This window comes from Cynoglossus semilaevis, chromosome 11 (genome assembly GCF_000523025.1).
Source record: "Cynoglossus semilaevis isolate Cse_v1.0 chromosome 11, Cse_v1.0, whole genome shotgun sequence".
In the NCBI taxonomy this organism is placed as follows: Eukaryota; Metazoa; Chordata; class Actinopteri; order Pleuronectiformes; family Cynoglossidae; genus Cynoglossus; species Cynoglossus semilaevis.
The window spans coordinates 20,148,903-20,165,366 of record NC_024317.1 but is presented as its reverse complement, the minus strand read 5'-3'; the positions used below and the strand labels follow the sequence as shown (position 1 = coordinate 20,165,366).

Below are 16,464 nucleotides of genomic sequence, written 5' to 3'. Positions count from 1 at the left end.
GGGGGGGGGGGGGGGGGGGGTGTTATGTTTACCACCACTACTACTACTCCTCCTCCACCTCCTCCAGGTTTTAGAAGCTAAATTTCCACCACTCAGAAGGTGAACAACAAGACCAGTACGCACTGCTTTGCAGGGACCTAGCTGGCAGACGGCACCAGATGAATGTCAGAATCAGTTTAGTAACGTGTACTGGTCTCCTGCTCCCCTCTTCTCGTATGGAGGCAGTTGTGCCTTCCTAAGAGGCACCACTCTTAAGGAGGCACCAGTGGTGGTTAAGGAAGCAGTCTTGGGTTATAGAAGGCTTCAGATTTGAGTCCACCAGCTGCCAAGTTAGCACTGAGGTGCTCTGAGCATGGCACTGTCCCCTCACGCTGCTCCCCGGGCACTTAAAGCCGCCCACTGTTCACTTTGGTGATGGGTTAAAATCCGAGGTCACATTTGGTTGTGTGCAGTGCTGTGCTGTGTCACAATGACAAGTAGTTCACTTTCCTTTTCGTAATTATCTGATTGGTTGTCATTTGCCTTCTCCTTGCCTTGCAGGTATGATGGGCCCGCCTCCTGGCATGCGGCCTCCAATGGGTCCACCAATGGGAATGCCTCCGGGCCGAGGTGCTCCGATGGGAATGCCTCCTCCCGGCATGCGGCCGCCACCCCCTGGTATGAGAGGTAAGTTGTGTTCAGCTAATTACGTGACAGCATCTTTCGTTATCTATAAGCTGCTAATGTGTGACTCTTCTGTTCTAGGACCACCCCCTCCAGGGATGAGACCACCTCCTCGACCCTGAAAAAGCTCCGCCCCCCTTGTCCAGCAGCTATACAGATTTTTGTTTTTTCCACATGTATGCTTGTTTTCTGTTTTTAAATAAAGTTTCTGCAGAAAATTGTTCTGTGCTTTTGTGTTTATTATTTGAATAAAGTCAGCCAATCAGCGCACAGATCCTCTTGTTCCTATGTAAATGAGAAACTATCTTCAGACAGACAGCGCATTGTAATTAAATCGGGCCGCATCCCACTTCTGTCTACCCTTACTGATGAATATTAATATTATTAATTATTACGCTGTCATCCTGGAGCTGAAAAGACAAAGGTTAGAGGTCAATAAACTAAGACATCACTACCAAAAAAAATTTTTTTTGGGTGATGTATTATTACGGTATTAATGTTTAACTGTTTGACTTGGATTCTGGATTAGATACATTTAAAGAGGAATCTTCAGTGATTCCTGTTTGTGATTGTTTTTTTTTTTTGCCAAAAAACATCAATGCAGAAGAATCATGACCAGCTTTGTTGACACTATAGAAAAGCAATATCTATTGCTTTCGTATAAATGTGATAAAACCAGGATTTTCTCAGTTTTATCCTTCACAAATTTTTCATATCGTTTTACCATGAAAAATTCATAGAATTTTATTTTTCTTTTTCTTAATAATTCCAGATTCCAGAGGTTTTTTTTCTTTTGTTTGGGTATAAAACGGTTAATTGCACATCACGTGACCATTCAACGTCACGAGTGTTGCCAGTGTCATGTGACCACTGATCGTTTACTGCCTTCAGCTGCGGCTGCCCCGACGAGATACAGGAGTGAATTTGCAGTGGCAGAAGTCTAAAAGTGACGGTGAGTTCATTCCGGTGCTGCTCTGTGTTTTTTCAGTGACCCACTAGTTAGTGTTAGTTAACCGCGGTAGCATGTAAAAGAGCGGAATGATCGGCTATTTTGTTCTAACAGGAAGTAGCACGTTTTGTGAACTTCCCCACTTGTTAAAGAGAATATCAAAATTTCCTCAAGCCTCAGCACTATTGAATAGTTGAAAAAAATGTATTGTTGATATGATATGATAGAGAATATCAAAATTTCCTCAAGCCTCAACACTATTGAATAGTTGAAAAAAAAATGTATGTGTTGATTCTTAGCATCGTTTGGAACTAGAACGTTTAAAAGGTTATTTAATGTTTCTGCGGTACATGTACCTAGAGTAAACATCATAACAGAGCTATCTAGCTCCACCTAATGGTGTTTTATAGTAAGGTTCAGGTTCATTGAGCTGTTGTTGCTTTCTGCCGTGTTTCAGATGCAGGCATTGTTGTTGTTGTTATGTCACCTCCTGTTGTCAATGCTGGACATTGATGCAGCGCCGGCAGCAGATGAGATCAACTTCCTGCCAGGTCTGCATAAACAGCCAAACTTCAGGCATTACTCCGGTTACCTGAACGTAGCAGATGGGAAACACCTGCACTATTGGTGAGATACTCGCATAACCTGCCTGTGACCAATCAAGTGCTTGGTTACATCATGGACTGATCACATGACCACACCTGGTTTTAAGTTTGTCATCTTTACATCAGGCTGAGCCTCACTCTGAGTCGACCTTTGATTTGATCTAGACTATAATAACAATGATTCCTCCTCCAGTGTTTCTGGCCTTGTTGTGGCTTTATTTACTGACCACAAGACCATATCTGTCTTGTCCCACCATGTCCTCCAGCTTCTACCTTTACCATCGTTGTCCCAAAGCTCAAGAGTCCTTACTCTGACCTCTACGCTCCTGTTCACTCTCTGCCTCCTAACACCTTGTCCTCTTCTGCTCTTTGATGGTCATCATCATGACTGGAGTGTTTTACTAGAACGTCAAATCTTCACCTCAGATGCCGTGACCTCTGCCCCCCTCTGCCCTTTACCTTCTTACGCTGGTGTTTACTTGATCGTTTACAGGTTCGTGGAGTCACAGAATGACCCGTCCTCTGACCCAGTAGTGTTGTGGTTAAATGGTGGGCCCGGGTGCAGCTCCCTGGATGGACTCCTGACAGAACATGGACCATATCTGGTACAAAGCACTGAATTTTTCTGGTAGTGATGTCACGGTGACCAGTATTGACCTCTGACCTTTGTCTTTTTCAGATCCAGGATGACGGAGTGACTCTGGAGTACAACCCCTACTCTTGGAACACGGTCTGTGACAGATTTGGTCAGCTGGTCACTTCTGTGAATCCTGGAAACTGATTGTTTTTTACAAATGATTTTAAAACAGATTGCCAACATGTTGTACCTGGAGTCTCCAGCAGGAGTTGGGTTCTCCTACTCTGACAATAAAAACTATACCACAAATGACAATGAGGTCGGTGATCAACCTTTTAGTAACTCTTCTTTTTTTGGTTGGCAGGTGATCAGCTGACATTTCTCTTTTGCCGTCTCAGGTGTCGATGAACAACTACCTGGCTCTGAAGAAGTTCTTTCAGCTGTTCCCCGAATACAGCAAGAACCAACTGTTCCTCACAGGAGAAAGTTATGGAGGAATCTACATTCCTACGCTGGCCGAGAGGGTGATGGAGGACGATGAGCTTAACCTCCAGGTACGCAGATGGTGCTGCCGTAACTGAAGCTACATTGTACTGTAGTACTTGAACTAGATGGTACTGCAGTATTATCAAGTGTACACTGCTGTACCTACTAGTAAGTAGCACTGCTGCGTACAAGTCGACACACCCCGATGGGTGTAGTCTGATGGTTCTCTACAGGAACTTCTGTTGTGTATCTCAGGGAATCGCGGTGGGAAATGGTATGTCCAGTTACCAAATGAACGACAACTCCCTGGTGTTCTTCTCCTACTACCACGGTCTTCTGGGGACTGACCTGTGGACCAGACTGCAGACCTATTGCTGCTCCAGTGGAATCTGTGAATTTTACAACATCACGAACCAGAACTGCTCAGCCAGCGTGAGTCTCTGTGGAACGTGCAAAATTTCCGAGGAAGACAACATTGCAGTACCATCGTTTTCAACACCATTTTTTTTTTTATGCGAACGTGCAAAATTTCCGAGGAAGACAACGTTGCAGTACCATGGTTTTCAACACCATTTTTTTTTAGCTGTTGTACATATAAAAGCAGCAGACGATGAAGATGCTAGAAAACGCCGTTGGTAACATGTTGGTGGTCCAATCAGAACCAGTCTTTCAGTTGTCCGGCTCTTGTGTTGTTTTCAGGTGTCAGAGGTCTACGACATTGTCTACAGTTCTGGACTCAACATGTATAATCTCTACGCACCATGTGCAGGAGGACTCGGTCAGAGACTGAGGTGAGCCGTTACCACGATCCCCCCTGCTGTAGGGTATATGTCCTCACTTCCTCTTCCTCGTTGACCATGAGATGATTTTGATCTGTAGTGTTGAAAAGAGTCAGCTGGTGATCAGAGATATGGGAAACTCATTCCTCAAGCACCACTGGACCAGACATTGGAACCAGGTGTGTACTGTCTGACCATGAGGCACCATGTGATGATGATGATGACCATGACGATGTTCACGCCTGTTCCCATTTTCCCCTTTTTTTGACTTTTGATTCCATCTTCAGAAACTTCGGGAATTGGCTTCGCTCCCCCTGTCGGTGCATCTGGATCCACCATGCACCAATTCCACACCTTCCACCCTCTACCTGAACAACCCAATTGTCAGGGCTGCCCTGCACATTAACCCGAGGGCCCTCAACTGGAGCATCTGCAGGTAAACACCTGCATTTCTTATGAAACGTGTCCACCCCCGCCCCCCCCCCCCCCCGGCTGACTTTGCTGTCTTTACAGCTCTGACGTCAACCTGAACTACAGCCGAGTTTACACTGACATGAAGAAACAGTATGAGAAGCTGCTCGATACCCTGGTCAGTGATTCCTTTCGATCTTGTGACCCCCCCCCTGATGTAATCAGTCAGATCAGTGAACCTTCTGGTCACATCACCAGGTCCTGTGACCTTTTGTTTCCTACAGAAGTACCGAGTTCTGGTCTATAACGGTGACGTCGACATGGCCTGTAACTTTATGGGGGACGAGTGGTTCGTGGAGTCGTTGCAGCAGGAGGTAACGGCTCTCAGTGTCGTCACTTGTACTGAGCTATGATGTCACTGCCTTACCTGTGATGTCACTTGTCTCCCAGGTGAAAGTGGAGCGCCGACCGTGGTTCTACAATGACGACAGGGGGCGCCAGGTTGGTGGCTTCGTAAAGGAGTTTGAAAACATGGCCTTTGTCACAGTCAAGGTAAAAAGAAAAAAAAAAGAAAAAAAAAAAGACATGACTTCATTGACCCTGCCTGTTCCTGCACCTGACCTCCGATCACTGTCTTGCAGGGTGCAGGTCACATGGTTCCATCTGATAAACCAATTGCAGCTCTGGACATGTTCAATAGCTTCATCAAGAAAATACCCTACTGACGTCTGAACCCTGCTACCTCCTGGCCAGTCAGAAGTGAAGCGTTGGCCCATTGTGTTGTCATAGAAACAAGCACTGCCATTTGAAAATTCACACATCAAAATAAATTGTTTTATTAAAAAAAAACTGTCTAAAAATTATTATTATTTAATTTAACAATTTAATTTTAAACTTCTCCATTTTCTTTCATTTCATCCTCAAATTTCTCCTCTTGTCTGGTTGCTACAGTGACCCTCTCACGTTGCCAAGACGAGAGGCAGCAGATCAGGTGACCCCATACATTGTTTCGTTTTGTCATCAAAAAGATCGGTGACGTTATTTCCCTACCATACTATAGGAGAGGAAAGAAGCAGCTGCTGACCGAGAGATTTTCTGCTCCTTTATCATTCCCTCCGTCTTTGCTTTCTCCTCCTCCTCCTCCTCCGACTCCTCCTCATTATCCCCCCACCACCCCCACCTCCACCTCGTTCACTTCCGTCGCAGCGATGCTCGACCTAGTCAGCTACGCTGCTCTGTGTCGGGGCTGAGTCCTGACTGACGGCTCAGTTATGGTCCAGAAATCACGGAACGGCGGGGTTTTCCCCGGAGCTCAGGCTGACCAGAAGAAGCTGAAGGTGGGCTTCGTGGGTCTGGAGGGAGGCGGCACTGAATCCAGCAGAGATGGAGCGCTGCTCATAACGGGTAAACACCGCAGTGTGCGTGTGCGTGTGCACGGCCGTGTGCGCGTGTCTGTCGTTGGTTGATGGAGAAGGATTACATTGAAATGAATCATGTTTTTATCATTACAGGACAACGGTTCTATTTACTAGAGATTAGTCCAGATAATGAATGATTTGTTTCAGTTCTTACTTGGTTGATAAGTAAAAAAAACAACAACATCAGCATTACTGTCTCCATTGGTCTTCCGTTATATATGTTTATATATATAACTGAACTATATATATATATATATATATATATATACTGTATATGAATAAAATTGCAATTGGAGTGGCATTCCAGCCAATGTCCCAAAGGGAACTCCCAAGGGGGAATAATACATTTCTAGCCATCTAACAACCATTCACACTCACCACTGAGGTGGTGGATCCACGGTGGTGGTACAGGGAGGTCAGAAGCTTTAACATTTTCTGTGCTGACCCCCTCTGTCCTCGATGTCCTGGGTCGCGTAAATCAATAACGTGTCAGAATTGGACCACAGTGTCTGCTGGTACGGACTGATGATGTCAGCGCTTAGCCCCGTGTTCTTTGCTAGTTCTTCAAGTTTGTCATTGGTGTTCTGTACATGTACAATCAATAATGCAAAGCTACAATCCAGCGCTACATCATCCGAGATTGGAACATTTTCATGTTCACAGCCCTGACACTCAGAGCTGAGTCACGTAAGCTCTCATCCCAAAACAGGGGAGAAGAAGAGTGGAGTGGAGCACTTTCTTAAAGGAAAGGGTTTTCTGAGATAAGGAAACTAAAGACCTAGCAGGGATAAGAGATGAAACCCAATCCCTCATCCTTACTGGAAGTGGTGTTGTCAATGAGAGAGAAAGTCCCAGCTCTGGTCAGTCAAGTCAGCTGGAAGGGCACAGCAGAAGAACCAGGATGATGATGGAGAACAATCTTTGAGATGTTTCTGCACATCTCTGTAACCTTTAATGAAGTGGCTGCTGCTGGTCTGCAGGTCTTTGGAGAAGCAAACTGGTCCAGGACCTGATTTCTGAGATAGAGCAGCAGGTTCTATCCAGAGTCCAGGTTCAGGAGGTTTCTCTTTAACTGGATTGGATGAAATCAGTGTAAAGGTGCTGAAGTTTCCTGCCGGCTCGGTGACAGTGGCTCTCTTCTCACTGATCCACCGTTAATACATGTTCTGCTCTCAGTCCTGTTCTGCTGACAGAACAGGACCTACATTAATGCCTTAATTGATTTGATTCAAAACTGTGGCTCGGCGTTTACTCAATTCCTCGGAGGCTGTGCTGCAAACAAATCGATAGTTAATGTAGAGTGTGTGATTAAAACAGTGAATATGAATAGCGTCCATATGTGGTTAAATATTCAGACCATTAATCGTTTGATTTGATGTTTCAGATCAACCTATGAATGACGAACAGTAAACCGACAGATCAATATCTAAAAGTAGGCTGACTGATCAATAACTAACAGTAGATTGACTGATCAATAACTAACAACAGATTGACTGATCAATAACTAACAGTTGACTGACTGATCAATAACTAACAGTAGACTGACTGATCAATAACTAACAGTAGATTGACTGATCAATAACTAACAGCAGATTGACTGATCAATAACTAATAGTAGACTGACTGATCAATAACTAACAGTAGACTGACTGATCAATAACTAACAGTAGACTGACTCATCAATAACTAACAGTAGATTAACTGATCAATTACTAACATTAGTCCAACTGACCAACAACTCGCTGTAGATTGGCTGATCAATCACTCAGAGATGATCAATGATCAAATATGAATCATACTTCTCAGGTGTTGAGGAGGGGCCTCGTCGTAAGCGCAGCAGCGTTTCCGGAGGGAAGAAACCTCCCAAGAGAAACGCCCTCTACAGGCGACTGCAGAACTTCCTGTACAACGTCCTGGAGAGACCACGAGGATGGGCCTTCATCTACCACGCCTACGTGTGAGCAACTGTGGGCTGGGACTCGGACATCGACAACTACAGAAAACCAATGACAGAATGAATGAGTGACGCTGGCTCCCTCTCTCTGTGCTCCCCCCCCCCCAGGTTTCTTCTGGTCTTCTCCTGCCTGGTTCTCTCTGTCTTTTCCACTATCAAGGAGTACGAGAAGAGTTCAGAGGACGCTCTCTACATCCTGGTATGATCTCTCTGACTGAGAGTGGGCTTGATTTGTTCTTCCAGTGACTTGATTGGTGTAATTGAGGATATTGTAATGATCGTCGTGCTCGTGTAACAGGAAGTGGTGACCATCGTTGTGTTTGGGGTGGAGTATATGGTGAGAATCTGGGCTGCAGGTTGCTGTTGTAGATACAGAGGACTCAGAGGTCGACTTAAATTCGCCAGGAAACCTTTCTGCGTCATCGGTGAGTCTGACCTTTCACCTGTCTCTCTCTCTGTCTGTCTGTCCTGTCTGTCTCTCTGCCTGTTTTGTTTGTCTGTCTGTCTGTTTGGCTAAACATTTCATTCTGCTCGCTCTGTTTTTTCTCTTTTTTTTCCTCCTTTTCTTTTGACCTTTGACATCTCGCAGACATCATGGTGCTGATAGCGTCCATCTCCGTCCTGGCGGCAGGGACTCAGGGAAACGTCTTTGCCACATCAGCCATTCGTTCTCTCCGATTCCTGCAGATCCTCAGGATGATTCGTATGGACCGCAGAGGAGGGACCTGGAAACTGCTTGGATCAGTAGTCTACGCTCACAGCAAGGTGGGACACCTGTCTCTGTCTTTCGCTTCCCGCCTCTCTCCCTCTGTGTCTCTCACTGCTGTCTCTCACCCACAGGAACTCATCACAGCCTGGTACATTGGCTTCCTGTGTCTCATTCTGGCCAGTTTCCTGGTTTATCTGGCAGAAAAAGAAGATAATGAACAATTTGAGACGTATGCTGACGCCCTCTGGTGGGGACTGGTGAGAAACATACACAAAACTCATGTCCTCCGGAGGTCAATGATAATGGATTGGTTTTTTTTTATTATGTTTTATTATTCAGAAAAAAAAAAAAGTGTTTTTCGCTGACAGATCACCCTGACTACCATCGGTTATGGAGATAAGTTTCCCATCACATGGAACGGGCGTCTTCTGGCTGCGACCTTCACACTCATCGGGGTTTCATTCTTTGCTCTGCCTGCAGTAAGTCACACAACTCAGTCTTACCTGGGTCAAACCTCGCCCATACATCTCACCTGCATCACAGCTGGTCCATACAAATAATTTGGGTCAGAACTGGTCCATACATTAAATATGGGTCACACATGGTCCATATACCTCACCTGGTTTCACCTCATCTATACATCTCACACTGATCATCAGGGTTATACACGATCCACACCACCTAAGGTACACCTGGTTCCGACACCTGTTCTGTTTTTGCTGGTTTTCAGGGGATCCTGGGTTCTGGTTTCGCTCTGAAAGTTCAGGAACAGCATCGACAGAAACATTTTGAGAAGAGACGGAACCCAGCAGCTGGACTTATACAGGTGAGGACTTATACATGTTTAGATCAGCAGCTGGACTTATACAGGTGAGGACCACGTTTAGATCTAGAAGTCGAAACTCTGGTCCAAACTAGGTTTTAGATTCAGGACCGAAGGCTGATTCAGAACAAGACACTGAACCAGGTTCAGGTTCAGACTCAGTCTCGTTTCCACAGGCGGCGTGGAGGGTTTACGCCACAAATCTGAGCCGAACGGATTTGTCATCCACCTGGGACTATTATGAGAGGACTGTCTCTGTGCCGATGTACAGGTGATTATTGATTATAGATCAAGGGTCATTGAAGGGATTAAAGAGATTTTTATTGATGATGGACTTGTGTTGCAGGTTGATCCCTCCTCTGAATCAGCTGGATTTACTGAGAAACCTGAAGAACAAGTCAGGACTCTCATTCAGGTACAATTCTACAGTACTTAGAGTATTGCAGCCGTTGAACCGCTAAAGCTACTGCAGTCATTTTTGTCTCTTATCTCAGGAAGGACGTCCAGCCTGAACCCTCTCCAAGGTCAGTATCTGGTTCTCAGTCAGGTCTGGGGGACACAATAATGTACCAGTAATGTCCTCTGACTTGTCTTATGGTCTCTCTGCAGTCAGAAGGTCAGTCTGAAGGAGAGGGTCTTCTCTTCCCCTCGCAGTTCAGGAAACAAGGGGAAAGGTTCTCCACAGCACGGTGAGTCTCCCATATGAAGACACCATCAGATCCAACCCTGTCCAGGTCTCAGGTCTGATCCGTTCCTAGAATAAAGACAGGCAATACAGAACAGTTTAAGAACATTTAAGGACTATACATTGGAACTGTTTGGTACTGGTGGTCTGTTTTTTTCCCCCTGCCGGCCAGGGGTCAGTTGGTCTGAACTTCAGCCGGTCTGCAACCCTTACTGATCCCGGCTGGCCCATGTTTTCTTCTCTCTGACTGTAGTTGGTCATAGTGTTGCTACAAGCGTGACTCATGGTTCTGGAGTTCCAGTAGTTGCTGAGAGTCCTACAGTGCAAGCACTCCGGAGCATGGAACCCAGCATGGAACCCTCCGGGGAGGAGAGTCCCAGCAAAGTTCCAAAGAGTTGGAGCTTTGGAGAACGTAGCAGAACCAGACAGGCTTTCAGGATCCGAGGCGCTGCCTCTCGCCAAAACTCTGAAGGTACAATTATCAAGCAATTCAAAGTGGGTCGTTGACAATAGTCTAACCCGAACATCTGACAAATCCACAGAATACGTGTAGTCTTCGGATGCATTCATTTGGAAAGGACTTTTCGTTGGTCCACATATTTAGACATGGTGCCGATTTTGGAACTGAATTCCTTTGTTTGATACCTCCGGTATGTCCTTACCCTTAAGTTTGACCGTGGTTCTTCACTCCAATACACTTGTTGCCATCCTAATGTACTGTATGTCCTGTTTTTGTTCACATGTTTGAACCCAGTGCAGGCGTTTAGCCCTGAGGTAGATGTCTGGACTCGACCCATAGATCTGATCCCCTTGAAAGGTTTAATTTGGTTGTTTGGGTCTGATAAAGACATTTGGAGCAGTTCTTCATGTTTGCTTCCTGTCCTGTTGCTATTCCTGGCTCATGTCCATTGGTTAGGTCTTCGTTCAGATGTTTGGTCCTTATCCAAGTTCCACTATTCACTCGTGATACTTCTGTCTGTCTGTACTGGATCTCTCCATCCAAGTTCCACTATTCACTCGTGATACGTATCAGTGTCTCCGTACTGCATCTGTCTGTACTGGATCTCTCCCTAGTGGCTGTGATTGGTTGGATCAACACATCACATGAATTTCCTGATTCTTAGGACGAAATGAATGAGGATAAGAGAAAACCTTAGGCTAAACTAGGCTAACAGGATGGTGATGATGATGATGGTGATGGTGATGGTGATGATGATGATGATGATGATGATAGTGGTGATGATGAGGTCAACAATGATGATGACGATTATGATGTTGGCGATGATGACAGAGATGATGATGGGATGGTGATGTTGACGATGAGGATGATGATGGCAATGGTGATGATGACGATGATGATGATGATGGTGATGGTGATGGTGATGGTGATGGTGATGGGGATGTTGATTATGGTGATGATGATGATGATGATGATGATAGTGGTGATGATGAGGTCAACAATGATGATGACGATTATGATTTTGACGATGATGACAGCGATGATGATGGGATGGTGATGTTGACGATGAGGATGATGATGGTGATGGTGATGGTGATGATGATGATGATGATGATGATGACAATGGTGATGTTGAGTATGGTGATGACGATGATGATGATAATGATGATGATAGTGTTGATGATGAGGTCAACGATGATGATGACGATTATGATGTTGACGATTATGATGTTGACGAAGATGACAATGATGAGGTCAACGATGTGATGTTGACGATGAGGATGATGATGGTGATGTTGATTATGGTGATGATGATGATGGTGATGATAATGATGATGATAGTGTTGATGATGAGGTCAACGATGATGATGACGATGATGATGATGTTGACGATGATGACGAGATGGTGATGTTGACGATGAGGATGATGATGGCAATGGTGATGATGACGATGATGATGGTCTGTGTCTCCTCTGTCTCCTCCTGTTTTAGTGCTCATTGAGATGCAGGATGAAGAGTTCAGACAGAAGAACTCGCCAGGTCAGAAAACACACTTACACGTACACAACCACCCACCCACACACACACAGATCTGGTCTCAGCAAAAAAGGGCAGTGGCAGTAAGTTCAGTTTTCACCCTCCACGGTTCAGACTCTTCCCTGTTTTGTTCACTTCAACCAAACCATGCAGGGTTCTGCTGCACATTTAGATCTGTCTCACAGTGGCTCTGCTCCCCATGTTTGGTTTTCCTTCAGACGTTTCTTCTTCCTCCAGGTTCTTGGTCCTGGTCCTTATCCAAATGCTTGGATTGTTGGTCACTTGTATGGACTAGTCCTCGGTCCTGTGTTTGATTCTTGTCTCGGTGTTTGGTCCTACTTCATAGGTATTTGAGTTTGAGGATCCACAGCTTCAGACCTGGTACTCAGGTTTAGTTCTTAGTCTTGATGTTCTAATCCTTGACCAAATGCAGATTTCTGTGTGAGGATCCTGGTCCCAATGTTGCTTTACTGTTGCATTTCCATAAGATTAATGTTGGGGAGGGGGGGCGCTGTTGCTGTAATTTCAGATGCGAGTCTTCCAGGAGAAGACATTGCAGATGACAACAAGAGCTGCCATTGCGAGTTTGTTCCTCAGGACCTCACCCCTGGCATAAAGGTCACCATCAGAGCCATCTGGTACCGACCTGCTGTTCTTCTTCTTCTTCTTCTGTACTCGATAAAGTCACTTTTTATTTATTTATTTATTTATTTGTCATCGTTCATCTTCGCTTTGCTCACTTTGATTTGCTGGTTCCGATTATGATTCACATTATTGCTTTGTTTTTATTGCTTTGTTCTTACCCAGGGTCAAAGATCACCATCAGCTGTGTGGGGGTAAGACCCGTGAGTGTGACGAGCAGTTAGCTTTCATCTTCTTTTTCCTTCACTGTCTTTCTGTTACTGTGACATCACGGAAAGTCTCCCGAAGCTTTCTGTCACCTCTTCCTTCGTTTTTGCAATTGAAGTGTGACTGTACCATTTGACTCTTACCGAACGATGGACGAACAATGGACATGCGACATGTACGGAGCAAGTTTTTATAAAGCGGTGAGCACCATCTCGTGCTCTCCAGCTGCAGTGTATCTCCAGTATTGTACAACCGCAGACGATGTACTCTTAGAAAAGAGGAGAACGTCAGCAGAACGAATCAGTTCCACTCCCGAGTGAAAATCCCAGAGGTTAAACGTGCAGGGTCAAGGTCACGGCCCCTGCTTTCATAAGATGTGTTTTCTTTATGTCACGTTCATAATCCCAGCCCATCCCAGACTTTATCTGTTTGTTTATTGCTGAACCTTGCTGAAACACAACACTGGAGTGTCTCGCTCGTTGACTCACGGTGACTCTGTGTTTGTCGCAGCATCATGCGGTTCATGGTCTCAAAGAGGAAGTTCAAGGAGAGCCTCCGTCCTTACGACGTCATGGACGTGATTGAGCAGTACTCCGCAGGTCACCTGGACATGCTGGCCCGCATCAAGAACCTGCAGTCCAGGTAACTGACCTTTGACCTTTGACTTCTGTGTCTTCATGCATTCGTGTTTCTGTGAATGTCGACGCTTTGTTTTGTTGTTATTTACGCGGAAAGATGTGCGCAGGAGATGTAAAACGTTGACGTGTAGTTTAAAAGTTTGATTTGAACTCAAATCACATTTTTTACCATGATGACCTCAAGTAGCAGGGAACAAGGACTAAATCAAAACTAACTCCTGACTATTAGAGTGGACCAGATAGTCGGCCGAGGGACGCCCATTGCTGACAAAGACCGTCCAAAAGCCACGAGCGAGGAGCTCCCTGAGGACCCCAGTATGATGGGACGGTTGGGGAAGGTGGAGAAACAGGTAACACTTAGACAACACTCTCATCCTCTCAGATGAGAGGGTTTTTCATTGGTGTGCCCTTCTTTCTCTTAATCCAATTGGTCTTCTGCAGGTCCTGTCCATGGAGAGAAAGTTAGACTTCCTGGTAAACATCTACATCCAGCGAATGGGAATTCCTCAGTCTGAAACTGATGCCTACTTTGGATCTAAGGAGCCAGACCCGGCGCCACCCTACCACAGTCCAGTGGATCACCTGGAGAAAAGCCAGTCCACACCCAAGATCCTGCCGTCAGTGGTCTTTCCAGAGTGTTTTTAAAATATATTTTAGTCTTGTCTAGCATAGCGTGTCACCGACCATCAAAATAAATGATGAATCTGAAACTGGACCGGGTCAGAAGTCAGAAGAAGCTCGTCATCTCCCTAGTGGTGGGACTTGTTTGGGGCCAAAAATCGAAATAATTACGGTCATGAATTAATCACAATAGGGAACATTTTTCAACTCAAACAGATTTTTGGTAGAAGACTGAACAAATTTCAACATTCCAGAAAAGTGCTAAACTGGTAAGTTCCTAAACTGGGTCAGATGACGCTACAGTACCTATAGCAGTGGTTCACAAACCTTCTCTGCTGGGCCCCCGCCCCCTCCCCTTTGCTTCATAAAAAAAAAACCATCATCCCGCTGACCCCCCCCCCAGGACATACACAGACACCGATGTGTCATCCTGTGCTTTGCGTTTACGTGGAAGTTCTGTCAAAAAGCATGTCCATTTTTATGCTGCTGCCCTGAGCTGATCGTACATGGCAATAGCAACCCGAGAGCAAGGAATCATAAAATAATTGACTCTTGGACTTTGCAATATTATTATCAGATATCCATTTGACACCGCCTTTAACCAGTTTGTTTTTTTAGCCAGTCTGGTGTTAAACATTTACAGGATTGGACCCATCCTGCAATGGTACTGCACCTCCTCTAACCTCCTCCACTTTGGAAACCTCTGACCTGTGTTTCCCAAACTTTTGTTCTAGGGGACCCCATATTTTAAAAGTCACAAACCTTTGCGACCCAAGTCAATAGACATCATTCGTGGGAAACATGATGTGAGAAGACCCCCCCCAAAAAAAAAAAACTTCCCGGTCGTGACCCAGGAAAACAATGGTCTAGAGGACCATCATCAGCCTCTACAGAGACTGACGATGGACTTTGACCCAGACTTATGATCCTGTCAGGACCAGGTCTATTCAGGAACTATTTACAGAGACTGACGATGGACTTTGACCCATTTTGACTTATGATCCTGTCAAAACCAGGTCTATTCAGGAACTTTTTAAATATTTCAACCAGGATAATATCAGGAACATCAGGTTGAATTGACTATAATTTCTGTCCCTTTTTAGGTTTTTGGACCAATGGTTCTGGAACTGATTTCTTTTCTACACTTGTTGACTGCAGGGTTCTGCCTGTGGACCATGTGGAGAAACCTCGCTCTGGGATGAAGATGGTTCGTTCCAGCAGCTCCACCGGACACCGAAATTTCAGCGCCCCTACCTGTCCGCCTTCCACCTCATGGCAGCCAATTAGCTCCCACCTCCCTCAACAGGCTCCTCCCGCCCTCCAGCGTAGCCATGGCAACACGCCGAGTCCATTGGGAGATGGTTCTCTGGTTCGACTCCCTCCTCCTCCAGCTGGAGAGAGACACGGGGGGAACCGACCCAACCGCCAAAGCGGCGGAGAGCGCGGGGCCGCTGAGAGGATAGAGCGTGGTGGGGAGGTGGCTAACGGCAGCTCTGGGGCTGTGGTGGGGAAAGTGGGGGAGGAGGTGAAGATGGACAGTGACGCGTCAGTCTCCATCCCATCGGTGGACCGCGAGCAGCTGGAGCATTCCTTCAGTGGGTTCTCCATCTCGCAGTCCAGAGAGAACCTGGACTTTCTCAACAACGGTTACTACAGCCGAGCAGCAGGGGGAGCTCCGCTCTGTGCCGCCGTGCGGCCCTACATCGCGGAGGGCGAGTCTGACTCTGACTCTGAGCTCTGCGCTCCTTCTCCTCACTCAGATCAGGCCTGGACCTCGACCAAGTAGAACCCAACCAGCAAAACCGGTCATGTGAATGAGTTAGCATACGTGGTACACGGAAAACACAAGTCACCTGAGCACAATCTGTCGAACGACGGTCATTTAAACCACACCTGACACACCCATATACCCTCTCACACACTCACGCATACACACTCCCCTTTCCTCTCGCTCACTCAGACACGTACAGGTTTAAATGAAGTCATGTGTTTGTCCGTTTTATTAAATCTTCTTCTTAAATTCTCAGTCCGTGGTTGACTCATTGGTGCCCCCGTGTGGCAGTTTAATGACATTTTCCTAATACGCTGGCTCCTTGTGGTGAGGGTGTCACTACAACAGTGACACCAACCAACTTGGTTTGCGCCTCATGCGTGACAGCGAGGTCACTTCCTGTTCCTGTTTTTAGATGAAACCCAGGCAGCTGCAGTTTGTTTGACATCAGACATTAGCCAAGCAGCGACTAACCGATAAGAATTGTTGAAAAGTTTTTTTTTTTTTCCAAACAGTACGGAACCGGATGA

General features: G+C 45.9%; 3 protein-coding genes across 4 annotated transcripts in view; all 3 read left to right on the top strand.

Annotated features, from left to right (window-relative positions):
• The window catches only part of snrpb (small nuclear ribonucleoprotein polypeptides B and B1), a 4,235-nt gene extending 3,351 nt beyond the window's left edge, over positions 1 to 884 (top strand). The window contains exons 6-7 of the mRNA XM_008321236.3: positions 541 to 666; positions 745 to 884. Coding sequence (XP_008319458.1) covers positions 541 to 666; positions 745 to 785 — 167 coding nt within the window. The 3' untranslated portion in view covers positions 786 to 884. The remainder of the gene's footprint in view (positions 1 to 540; positions 667 to 744) is intronic.
• A 621-nt stretch (positions 885 to 1,505) lies between these two features.
• On the top strand, positions 1,506 to 5,319 carry ctsa (cathepsin A). Its single transcript, XM_008321235.3, has 14 exons — positions 1,506 to 1,615; positions 2,070 to 2,239; positions 2,711 to 2,822; positions 2,897 to 2,947; positions 3,027 to 3,113; positions 3,193 to 3,348; positions 3,536 to 3,712; positions 3,980 to 4,071; positions 4,160 to 4,238; positions 4,347 to 4,495; positions 4,573 to 4,648; positions 4,755 to 4,844; positions 4,921 to 5,022; positions 5,112 to 5,319. The coding sequence occupies exons 2-14, from the start codon at positions 2,070 to 2,072 to the stop codon at positions 5,193 to 5,195; spliced, it is 1,425 nt and encodes a 474-aa protein (XP_008319457.1). The 5' UTR covers positions 1,506 to 1,615; the 3' UTR covers positions 5,196 to 5,319.
• Positions 5,320 to 5,438: 119 nt separating this feature from the next.
• Positions 5,439 to 16,459, top strand: kcnq2b (potassium voltage-gated channel, KQT-like subfamily, member 2b). Of its 2 annotated transcripts, XM_008321233.3 has the most exons (19): positions 5,439 to 5,874; positions 7,695 to 7,845; positions 7,951 to 8,041; positions 8,141 to 8,267; positions 8,432 to 8,607; positions 8,683 to 8,808; positions 8,920 to 9,030; positions 9,282 to 9,377; positions 9,551 to 9,645; positions 9,721 to 9,789; positions 9,869 to 9,898; positions 9,984 to 10,063; positions 10,313 to 10,531; positions 12,011 to 12,058; positions 12,585 to 12,693; positions 13,415 to 13,546; positions 13,772 to 13,892; positions 13,984 to 14,159; positions 15,322 to 16,459. In XM_008321233.3, the coding sequence occupies exons 1-19, from the start codon at positions 5,742 to 5,744 to the stop codon at positions 15,947 to 15,949; spliced, it is 2,718 nt and encodes a 905-aa protein (XP_008319455.1). In that variant the 5' UTR covers positions 5,439 to 5,741; the 3' UTR covers positions 15,950 to 16,459. The 2 variants fall into 2 exon arrangements, with proteins under 2 accessions (XP_008319455.1, XP_016892419.1); XM_017036930.2 differs by lacking the exon at positions 12,011 to 12,058.
• The last annotated feature ends 5 nt before the right edge of the window (positions 16,460 to 16,464 follow it).

What these genes read in the sequence shown, in the direction of transcription:
- kcnq2b (XM_008321233.3), top strand. Translation starts at nt 5,742, where the DNA reads ATGGTCCAGAAATCACGGAACGGCGGGGTTTTCCCCGGAGCTCAGGCT. An exon ending in AAGTCAGGACTCTCATTCAG is followed by an intron (nt 9,790 to 9,868) that starts GTACAATTCTAC and finishes CTCTTATCTCAG; the next exon opens with GAAGGACGTCCAGCCTGAAC. An exon ending in TGGGGAAGGTGGAGAAACAG is followed by an intron (nt 13,893 to 13,983) that starts GTAACACTTAGA and finishes GGTCTTCTGCAG; the next exon opens with GTCCTGTCCATGGAGAGAAA.
- ctsa (XM_008321235.3), top strand. Translation starts at nt 2,070, where the DNA reads ATGCAGGCATTGTTGTTGTTGTTATGTCACCTCCTGTTGTCAATGCTG. An exon ending in CAGAACATGGACCATATCTG is followed by an intron (nt 2,823 to 2,896) that starts GTACAAAGCACT and finishes TGTCTTTTTCAG; the next exon opens with ATCCAGGATGACGGAGTGAC. An exon ending in ATACCACAAATGACAATGAG is followed by an intron (nt 3,114 to 3,192) that starts GTCGGTGATCAA and finishes TTGCCGTCTCAG; the next exon opens with GTGTCGATGAACAACTACCT.